The sequence below is a fragment of the Pseudorca crassidens genome, chromosome 10 (genome assembly GCF_039906515.1).
Source record: "Pseudorca crassidens isolate mPseCra1 chromosome 10, mPseCra1.hap1, whole genome shotgun sequence".
Lineage (NCBI taxonomy): Eukaryota > Metazoa > Chordata > Mammalia > Artiodactyla > Delphinidae > Pseudorca > Pseudorca crassidens.
In genome coordinates, this window is record NC_090305.1 from 52,367,453 (window position 1) to 52,378,997 (window position 11,545).

The window sequence follows — 11,545 nt, forward strand, 5'->3', positions numbered from 1 at the left end:
CTCCGTGAGCCATCTTTGCCCCCCTTTTAATAGATACCCCAGGTAACTGACCTGTTGTTGGCATATTTGTGCTTTCTTGGCTGAGGCTCTATATCCCAGGGTTCCAAGTTCCGTTAACAGTTTTTCAGTACCCTTGATACAATCTTCTTGGGTCTCAGCAGCTAATAAAATATCATCAACGTATTGGAGTAATGTTACCTGGGGATTTGATTCTCTATATAATGCCAAATCCTGATGGAGGGCTTCATCAAAGATGGTCGGGGAGTTCTTAAATCCCTGAGGTAGCCGTGTCCATGTCAGCTGACCAGACATTCCCGATGTTGGATCTTTCCATTCGAAGGCGAAGTAGGGTTGGCTCAGGGGAGAGAGTCTTAAACAGAAAAAAGCATCTTTAAGGTCCAAAACAGTATACCACATATGTTGAGGTGGAAGAGTGCTCAGGAGGTTGTAAGGGTTTGGAACTGTGGGGTGGAAGTCTGCCACCCGTTTGTTTACCTCTCGTAGATCCTGCACCGGCCGATAATCATTTGTTCCTTGTTTCTTTACCGGCAGGAGAGGGGTGTTCCATGCTGATTGACATCTTATTAAGATGCCCAAGTCTAGTAGCCTCTGTATATGGGGACGGATACCGTCTTTGGCTTCTCTACTCATGGGGTATTGACGGACCGTTATTGGGGTGGCAGTTGCCTTGAGTTCCACTAGCACCGGGGGCCGATTTTTGGCCATCCCCATTCCGGCAGTTTCTGCCCAGGCTTGAGGGAACCGAGTTACCCAATCAGTAACATTAACTCATGAGGATGAAGGCTGCTCGTATAATTTATATTCATCTTCTAATTTCATAGTCAATATTTGAAGTAACCTTCCCTTATTATCAGTTATGGTGGGACCTTCTGGCTGAAAGTGGATTTGAGCCCCTACTTTGGAGAGTAAATCTCTTCCCAGCAAAGGATAGGGGCATTCCGGAATAATCAAAAATGAATGGGTTACTCGTCCAATCCCAAGATCTACTGTCCTTCGTGTGGTCCATGAATATTGTTTATTCCCAGTGGCTCCTTGTACCCATGACCTTTTAGCTGAGATAGGACCTTTTGAGTGGAGAAGGACGGAGTGCTGGGCTCCGGTATCTACCAAAAATTGAACAGGTTCCCCCTCCACTTTAAGAGTTACCCGGGGCTCGGGGAGAGGGTTCGAGCCCTGACTTTCCTAGTCTTCTTTCAATGTTAAGATTTTGTTTTTGGTCGGCCTTCCTCCATTCTTTTTCTTAGGGCATTCTCTCGCCCAATGTCCTTTTTCTTTACAGTAGGCACATTGGTCCTTGTCTAATGGCCGCCTTCTGTCTGCCGTTCGCCCTTCCTGCCTATTTCTATCCCCTATATTTCTTCCTCCAACCACAGTGGCCAGTATCTTACTTAAATTCCTCTCCTGTCTCTTATCCCGTCTTATTTCATGGGCTTCCTGCTCTTTCTGCTTTCTTTCTTCCTTCTCTTCCTCTGTTTCTCTTTTGTTATATACTTTATCTGCCTCTTTTACTAACTCCTGAAGCGAAAATCCCTGCAAGCCATCTAGCCTCTGTAATTTCTTCTTAATATCAGGGGCCGCTTGATCTATGAAAGCCATTGCTATAGTAGCCCTGTCCCTCCGAAGTTGGATCATAAGGGGTAAAGCGTCTAAAGGCTTCCATTAAACGTTCCAGGAACACAGTTGGCGATTCCTGGGGCCCCTGAGTTACTTCCCTTACCTTAGCCAAATTAGTGGGCCGTCTGGCCGCTCCATGGAGACCCGCCACCAGAGCCTGGCGATACATTTTCAGGCGCTCCCTACCTTCCGGGGCATTGAAATCCCAGTTTGGCCTGACGAGTGGGAAACCAGTATCAATCTCGTTAGGCAGCTGGGTAGGTTGCCCATTGGCGCCTAATACATTTTTTCTGACTTCTAAAAGAACCCGTTGCCTCTCCTCAGTTGTTAGGAGAGTCTGGAGCAGCTGCTGACAATCATTCCATGTGGGCTGGTGGGAGAAAACAAGAGATTCTATTAAAGCGGTAAGGGCCTGTGGATTTTCGGAAAAAGTTGGGTTATGCATTTTCCAATTATAAAGATCTGCAGAGGAAAAGGGCCAATATTGGAGAGGTCTATTCCCTTGGCCATCGGGGGGGCCATATTCTCTAAGAGGTAGGGCAGTGGAGTCCGGGGAGATAGCCCTCCGGCTCCTAGTGCCCACTGAGGGACCCCTTTCTTCTTCCATCATGGATGGTTCCCTTGGTGCCGAGGGCAGTGGAGCTGGGGGTCCTCTAGGTGGTAGGGGATTCGGGGCCGGAGGATAAGGGGGTGGGGAATCCAAAAGCAGCAAATCGGACTGCGGGTCAGGATAAATCGCCTTCGGTAGATCCGGGGCGTCGGGTAGCTTCTCCGTGGTGGGGTTTTTCTTTAAGGCTAATATCTCCGACGCTGCTGATGTATGCGCGGACGTACCTGTTGAGGAAACAAAGGGCCGGACCCACGGAGGTGGGGAGAGAATTAAATCTTCCCAGACCAAGACATATGGTACTTGGTCTGGATGTCCGTGGGGATCTATATTAAATATCTTAGACTTCAGCAGCTTAATCTTGTCTAATAAAAAGGATCCTTCGGGGGGCCATCCTATCTGAAATGTTGGCCATTCAGAGGCACACAAAGTCTGCCACTTTCCTTTCTTTATCTCTACCGAAAAATTATGGGCTCTGGCCCGAACTTCGGTCCAATAGCTTAGGGTAAGGGAAAGAGTCGTCGTCATAGTTTGTCCCATTGTCGTCCGTCAGAGAAGAAGAATAGACCACAATACAGAAACAGTTAAAACTCCACGAAACACATATACGTATGGGCCACCGCGAGCTCGCTTCAAAACCGAAACTTCTTCAGATGGCAGTTATCACCAAGGGAACTGCCGAAACCGGGTGAAGGGGAGACAGAGTTTGCCTCTCCTTCCAGATGAGCCACTAGGGCGTCCCCTAGGGCTCATGGACGCCGGCTATTAGCACGTCTGCCTAGCCAGAGGTCCGATACAGATTCCATAATAAGCCGATTCTTACGGCTTTCCTCCGATAATGGCCCACAAAGAACAAGGGACAAACAGACAATCAAGCTCGAGCTTACCTGGTACCTCCAACTCCCGATGTTCTTGTGGTCCGGGGCGAGTGGAATCCCGGACGAGCCCCCAAATGTTAGACCTGCGCGGTCTCCTAGGAGTTTCGACTCGCCCAGGAAACAACAAGAGTCGGAAGTCGATGCAAAACGCAAGAGGTTTATTGAAGGCCGGTGCACCGGGGTTCCTTGGTCCTCACGCAGGAGGTCGAAGAAGGAACCCTTTTGGGCGCGAATATGTCAGTTTTATAGGTTCCCACTTCCCCGTATGTAAATTATAGATTTGGTTGTGTTCTCCTGCTGATTGGTCCCGGCTTAGGCTCGGACCAGAGAGGGAACTTGTCCCCAGCTGCCTGATTGGTCTTTGACAGACACCTTTTTTACATTTTGTTATCTCCCTCCTTCTCCCCAGCTGTCTGATTGGTCTTTGACAGACACCTTTTTTACATTTTGTTATCTCCCCTCCTTCTCGGAAGGGGGCCGGACATCCTGGAAATTCACCCATTGTCTAAGAAGCCCCTATTGTCTGGAGAGTTCTTAATCATTAGCTGGAACAATGTCCCTCGAGTCCCACAATAGCACAGGGAAGTACATTCAATATCCTGTGATAAAGCACAATGGAAAAGAATATTAAAAAGAAGTATGTGTATATGTATATCTGAATCACTTTGATTTCTGCTGTGCAGAAATCAACACAACATTCTAAATCAACTATACTTCAATTAAAAAAAAAAACATAAAACCCATTGCTGTATCCTGGGTACATAGTAGGGAATCACATATTGTTTGACTGAGTTTGTGATGAATCTCATGGGAGTTCTGAAAGGACAGAATTACTCAAGGAATTTCTGGGGGAACTAAAACATAAGCCAAGCATTGAAGAATACATTCCATGAACATAGGAAATATTGCTTGTCTAGATATATTTGTATATTTACAACTTTACAACTGGAAGATATTCTTGATCTATTGATCTAAACAAACTCCAGCTCAAATATATATTTGTGTGAAAGTGGCAGAATTTGACACTCTCCTAAGCCCAATGTGCTTTTATAACTGTTATATTGAAAGAGCTTGGTAGCTTTTAAAGAGCGCTCACTGGAAAAGAGCACAGAAGGTGATTTCAGAGTTGTTTTGGTGTAATGACCCCTCTTATTCCATTGTTTTCACAGACCATAAACAAGACCGAATGAAGAATGTCCGTCTGAAACTCTGCCTTGAATGAAGAAACTTCATTGAACAAGAAGTTGGCTTCCAGTTTTGCACAGGCGTCGATGGAATGCTTTTTTTTTTTTTAATTTTCTACTTTACCCAATGAAAACAATGTGTTTTTATGTGCTGTGCAAGTGGTTCCTTCATGTGGTCTGACAGTTTATTTTTTCCATCATTCTTTTTAAAGAAAAAAAATATCCCAGAAGAGGACAACAAGCAAACAAGCAAACAAAGCAAAACATGGAAGGTTGACATTTATCTGGAAGAACATTTGAATTCAGAATTTATCTGAAGGTGTAGATAGATTTTTTTTTTTTAATGGAAAATCTGATGTCAAGAGGTGGGCAAGCAGAAATGGAAACAAATTGTCTTCCTCAGTAATTAAGCTACTCTTTCTTTTTCCCTTCTTGTTTAAATCTAGTGGGTTGGTTTTTTTAATTTTTTTTTTCTTAGAAATATTTAGGTAAGGTTTATCTTGAATCTTAATTGCCTTAATTTTAAGGACGTCAAAGGCTCTCGAGGCAAGCTCTCAACGTCTTGTTTAAAAAAGAAAGAATTGAAATATTGTGCCAGCTTTCACTGGTACAGAAGTTTAAGACTATGAGTTTTTAGGGTGAAAAAAAACTGTACAGTTTAAAAGAAAATGTTTTTCTTCATTTGAAGAAAATTTGTTGATAAAAGAAACCATGGCAACTGCAAGAATTGGGAAAATGCTGGGACTTCTGATGAACTTTGTCTTAAGTGTTGAATCATTCTAGAAGGTTAAAACATTTTACGGTAAAGTTATTAACGTTGGTTTCAAAACAACTGCATTAGAAATAATGCGTGTTTGGGGGGCAGAATGCAGATTTTTTTTATTTCTGAAGCGTGATGGCTAGCAAAAGCTTTAGTGCTTTTTATCTGCAGTCTTTTTTATGAGCTTTACAAACTTTTTAGTCAGCTTTGCTTGTCACATTGCAAAACCTAGCTTAAGAGCATTAAAAAAAAAAACAAGTAGATAGGAGCTTATGGTCAAAAAGTGAAAAAAAAAATCAAAACACAAAAAAACAAAAAAAGCAATAGATAGAGAAATTGTTGACAATTTCTGTAGTCTTTCCTAGTTGTGATCAAATTCAGCCTATGGATGGCCTATTTTATACCAAAGATGAAGTGGCACCCTATTGCAGTCCAGAAGATAGAGGTTGTTTTTCTTTTCTTCTCTTTTCTTTTTTAAAATTTTATTTGACCTACATGGCCGGACCAGTTCTTACTTTGTTGTTTGTTTAAACTACCTTCCACTGGTGTTTTACATACTGCAAAAAAAAAAAAAAGTTTTTATTTTAAATGTATTTTTGTTGATAGTAGAAGCTTGTTCCTGTGTGGTCAGCAATTTCAGCACCAAGAGTTCTGGATTCCAACCAATAGAGCCAAATGGCTTTAAATTCCATGTGCTTTTCTGGTTCCTTCCTAGCTCTCTTGAATTATGAAGCCTGTGTTGATGGCCACCAATGAGCTAAAACACTTGTTTAACAGGTTGAAACTTCTTTATATGAATTTTGAACTCAAGATACTCCCTGAACTGGTCTGAAAGATCACCTGTCAAAAAAGCTCAGTGATGCTCTGTTGATTGGCTAGTGGTCTCCTGAAAAGGTCTCACTGTATTTGTAACAATAGTCTTCCTTCTAAATTCCCGCACTTCTACTTTGTCTTCTCGCCTCAGTCTTTGTCATCATCTACCGTGAATAGCCATCTTGACTCCACAATTGGGGAGGGGATATCTTTTTTTTTTTTTTTTTTTCTTTTTTGCCTCTTTTCATTGTATTTTCATATCCTGGTGTCATCAGAAGAAAGAGAAAATAGACTTTTTAATTTCAGTTTAGCTCCCTGAGGCAAATAGGACCAATAAGATTGAGGATTCTATTAGTGGAATTTAGGTAAGCTTTTAATGCTAGTTGACAATCAAGAAATTGTACGATTTATATGAATAAGAACCCAAATAATTAGATTTGATCAATTATTAAAGCCAAAGGCGATATATTTGCATTGAGAATGATGCAAAACATTGTCTAAAATGAATTAAATTGACTTACCAAACATCTCTGCATATTTGAGTCATGAAATCCATGTTCAACCTATACAGTTTTACCTGAAATGAAGGACAGTGGAACTTTGTTAATTGACCCATGTGCTAGAATGGCTTTCTAATGTATCATTAGAATCAATAGGTGAAATTCTTCTCACAAAGTCACAGGAACCTGTCTCAGTCCAGAAGGAAGAGGGTAATGCATACAGTGCACTGTAAAAGAAAACAGGGTAGGTGTTTAAAAACTAAAATATTAAAAAGTAAAGCATATTCCCATTAGGTCAACATGAGTAATGAGTTTGACTCATAAAAAAATAATCAATATTCTACTATTTATGACCTGTAAACAAAGGCCTAGTGTTGAAATAAATCCAATTCTCTTATTTGAAAAACCCCATGAATTGAAAGCTCATTATCTAGAGAGTGATTCCATATCTTTGTGGTCCAATTAGAGGCAAAAATATAGCTAAGGCAATGTAGCATGTGCTACGAAAAAGTTTCAACTGGTCACAGCCATCCTTATGATTTTCCATACTTTAGAGAGAATCCTAAATTTATACTTTCTTCTGTTCCATTTTTCAGCTTTTTTCTGTTCCATTTTTCAGCTTCTCATGTATTTTAAGGGTGGCACTTAAGTTTTCTCTTTGAGAAATGGGCCCCCAAGTTAGTGGGGGATGAACAAACCTGTATAGGAGCTGTGCTTTTTGTTTCTCTTTTTCAGTCTCTGAACTCTTTGTATAAATAAGGATTATCCTGGGCATAATTCATTTGAATATGAAATCAACATGCTTTCTTTTTCTTCTGTAAAAAAAGAAAACAAAACAAAACAATGTGATACAAAGAAAGTCTCATTTACACAATCAACAATGAGACTAAGAGGTAGCTACCATGTGGCTGATGAATGTGCCTAGGTAACTTCCTGTTTCTATTCAAAACTACTGCTTTATTTATACATTCAGCAACATTTTTTTCAACTATAAAATTTCAATAATCTCAATTTTTTTAAACCACTTCAGGCAAATTTTATCATTTTGCCTATGTCATTTTATGTGTCCATGTGTGCTTTGTGTTTGGATTTTTTATATTAGGCCATTCTATAAAATATTTTAAATCTAAAAGGAAAAAAAAGAAGGAAAAAGTGGCACATGTTCAAATTTACACATCATCTCACCTAAAAATTGTTTTTAAGAATCAAGTCTGGGGAAAAAATAAAACCATCAACAGGTAAGCATTGTATGAAAAGTTAAACAAACTTTACTTTTCATACTTTACATTGTATGAAAAGTAAAACAAACCAAAACGTGTGTTCAGTACATATAGACATCAGAGTCCTAATTTAATCAGCAATATAGATTATGGTGACTTTAACCCAAATTAGGACTACAATCATTTTTTAAAGTATTCTGTTTCACAATACTTCAAGCATTTATTCAGATGTTTCCATTTTTCCTTTCAATTGTAATTGCCAAGACTTAGCCTAAATGTCAGGAAACAAACTAAAACCACAATCCAAATGGGATAAAAATCATCTCCTCCAAACTCTAGTTCCATGGTCAGTGGAGGAGTAGGTATTCTTTTAATAATGAGGAGGTATTGTCAGGAAGGAAGTCTGTATAGTGACTGGGAGCTCCTTAGAGCCTGGCCATGTCTTCTGAAGACATCACGAAACCTAGGTGAACTAAAGATAATACTTGGAGGGTGGGCGCCTGTTTGTCTTTCAACACGGGCATGTCTTGAATATTGCAAGTCACATGCTATTCTAAAAATAATCTACCTGACTGCAGTTTGGTCAGGGTTAGTTTGTTTCCTTGGTAGATTTCAATCATTCAGATGTTGTTGCCATGCTTCACTTGAATCAATTCTCCTGTGACCTTAACATCTGCCACATTTGACAGCATATAAGACTCACTTCCATCCCTCTTAATGAAAAACTACATGGTGTTAAAAGCGTCTGTATCAGAGATGGAAAGCCCAGGGTAGGAGAAGGCTAGGTGGAGCAGGAAGTTTGCTATACCTACAGAGTCCATCAACCCCTTGCAAAACTGTTTTATAATCATTTTCAGTCCATGTATGAGAAAATAAAAGTACTAAAAGTACTTAGTTTTTTTAACTTTATTTGAATAATTGGGGTGTCTATTATATATATATACACACACACACACACACACACACACACACGCCCACCTATGAGTCTTTCACAGTGGCCTAAAATTCCAATTAATGAAAGTTGAGTTGTGATTATGACCTTTGCAGTCTTCTTTAAGCTTGAGAAAAAGTTTCAATGCACTGTCTAGACAGATGATAATCTTAGTAGGAGACTGAAAATACATTTGACAATTCAGTTTCATTCTTAAGAGTGCAGGAACCACTGCAAGATGAGCTGATCAGCCGAGAGAAATTTTTAAGTGGGTTTCAGTGATAAATGTTTTTATATGATATAAAACCAAATGAAAGTATAATATTTATGTAGGTATATAACAACATTCAGCACATTGGAAGAATCACACTTCATAATCAAGTTTAAACATGTCATAGAGCCTTGATCTATATTCTCTTGTCCACAGTAGGGAGTAAGGATGAGATTTTGTTTTTCATGTTATGACTGGCATGCTTCAAACTTCTGAGCTTGCTGGGACTGACATCCCCTCATTCCAATTTGAGGGACTGACGGGCTTGAAAAAGGCTCGTTGATCCTGTGTATGATACCCCTTCTGTGACAGAGTAATAATGGGATTTCATTAGTGAATCAATTCGTTTTGCAGATGACACCTACTGTGGCATTGGAAGACAGCTGAGTCTGACTCAAATTGAACATTTCTTACAAAATATTCTGAAACTTGAAATTGGTCCCTTAATCCAAGTGCTCTTGTTCATGGCTCTCCTCTGTGGAGTACATAGAGTTCAGGAAAGTACAAAAGCTAAGAACAAAATCCCTGAGTGGCCCAAATGATCTATGTTGATGTAAGGCAGGGGAGCTCAGCCCAGATTGGTGATTTCTTTTATCTCTGGTTTTATACCTCATTACCTATGCTGTCACATAAAAAAGGATGGATGGCTTCTCCATATTTATTTCTATTTCTGGGAGGGAAAATAAACTTTTTAGAAAAGCGTCTTCTACGCAGAAGCTCTAAAGTTGAAGCAGGGGTGAGATCAATCTTGGAGTCTGCAGGAAGACCCAACCACTAGGCCACTGGGTCATGCTTTTCTTCCACTGTATTCCCTCCAGTTAGTGACTGCCCTGAAGCCCCAGTCCTGCAGAAATACAATACTCCCAAATTTTGAAGGGCTAATCATCTACTTTGTGCACCTGTTTTGTCTTCTCTTTTCAACTATTAGGACTTGGGCTCTATTTCCTCCTATTAGCATTTCACCCTGAGGATGGAAAAAGAAACATTTGGAAATAGTATTCAAATCTGTCTATTTGTTCCTTAGGTATTCATTTATTGAAGCAGTTTGAAATCATTGGTAAAATTAATGTCAGTGCATTATATTCTGTGGGATTTTAATATCCATAATGTCCCTTTCCCATCCACCACAAACAATTGAGAGTTGGCTGTATTCTTGCAGAATATAAAGGAAAAAACTGTAGCAAAGAATTTGGCTTCCCTCAAAAGAAAGCTATTTTGGATTTGTTCACTATTGAAGTTTGAACCAGTAGAACAGGTCAACTCAAAATTGAGTTATGGGAATATAGTAACAGCCCTTCGTTAAATATGCACTCTTATCCCTATCTTAAATCTTGGACCAAAAAATTGTAGTGTTTATTTTTTGACTTTGCATTACAGTATTAAGGCTTTAATGACCTTGACACTCCGGTGGATTTTTTTTAAAATAATTATTTCAAGTTTAAATAGTATCCAAAGTGTAATTTTAGGATTATACCGTGTATTTTAAACTCTCTGGTCTTACATTATTAAGAAAGATGCTCTGTCCTCCTCCCCAAAATATGTTATTTCTTCATATATAAAAAAGGAGTTATTCCATAGTTTTCAAGAACTATAAAAACTATTTCAAAAGAGACACTTGAAGAAGTTTTTACCATTCTGGGAATTATTGCTTCCATATAGTTAAAAAGAAGAATGTAATTGGAATCTTAATTTTAAAAATATATATGTAAAAGTGTACTTGCTATGAAATAGTTTCTAAAAAAGGAAAAGGGACACAGCTTCTTTTAAAATCCTTGTTTCAGGCCATATATGACTTCATAGAATTTCCAAAACATCATTCAATTTTGAATTTTATTTAAGAGCATTTTGTACTGTTGTCTCTGTCATGGAAAATTCTGTAATTCTACAATGTTTCTGGCTTTATTTTTAATTTTTTCATCTGTACCACAGTCAAATTAGCTACCATTTTCCCCATTCCTTGGGCTTTCTGTAGATCAGTGGATGTTAGGTTTAAACTTCTGTTTTCTTTGATGAAGCTTTCAATAAAAAATGAAAATAAAATCAACCAAGTAGGGCCGTTGTGTTTTTCTTCACTCTACCAGAGATGGATTGAGGGAGGGCATAGTGGAAGGTACAGGGTCTGTATTTAATTGACTTCCTATAGAATTTCTCAAAAAAAGAACCATCCCTGGTAACAAAACGTGAGAGAAGAGGGACCACTGTATTCATGCAAGGGAGCCTGGAAAAGCCATTGTGTAGGAGCTTTGGGGGTATGGACCACTTAGGTGTCCCTAGGACCTCACACACTCTTCCCAATTTTTATGCTTAAGGATTCAGAGATCATCCACCTCCTGTCTAACAAACATGCCCAACATCTACCAATAATGCTGTATTTAAAGGGGTGCTGACAAAGATAACTCTTTTAGCTGCAGTCCAACATTAGTAAAGTGAAAAGTAATATAGCTCAAACTTAATCTCAGAGGGTTTTTATTCTGGATTTTTTATAAAGGAGTGTCATTTACAATAAAGATGAAAAAGTCTCTCAGCTATCAAAAAGGCTGTCTTTTCATTTAAATCCTTAGAAACGGAGCAGTCTTCTCTCCCAGGTTCTTTCTCCTGCCCTTAGGAAGTTGCAGGTTACTTCTGTTACAAAGTGGTCACCAGGTGGCACTGCTGTATTAGTCTCCAGATGATTCCAAACCCAAATTCCAGGTCTTAAACAGAAGCAGTAGTGTGAGGGATGGCTGTAATAGCAAGAGTCACAACT

The 11,545-nt window shown here is 39.3% G+C and overlaps 1 protein-coding gene across 1 annotated transcript in view; it reads left to right on the forward strand.

The window, feature by feature from the left end:
• The window catches only part of RBMS3 (RNA binding motif single stranded interacting protein 3), a 723,832-nt gene extending 712,989 nt beyond the window's left edge, over positions 1 to 10,843 (forward strand). Inside the window, exon 15 of the mRNA XM_067753570.1 lies at positions 4,290 to 10,843. Coding sequence (XP_067609671.1) covers positions 4,290 to 4,296 — 7 coding nt within the window. The 3' untranslated portion in view covers positions 4,297 to 10,843. The remainder of the gene's footprint in view (positions 1 to 4,289) is intronic.
• The last annotated feature ends 702 nt before the right edge of the window (positions 10,844 to 11,545 follow it).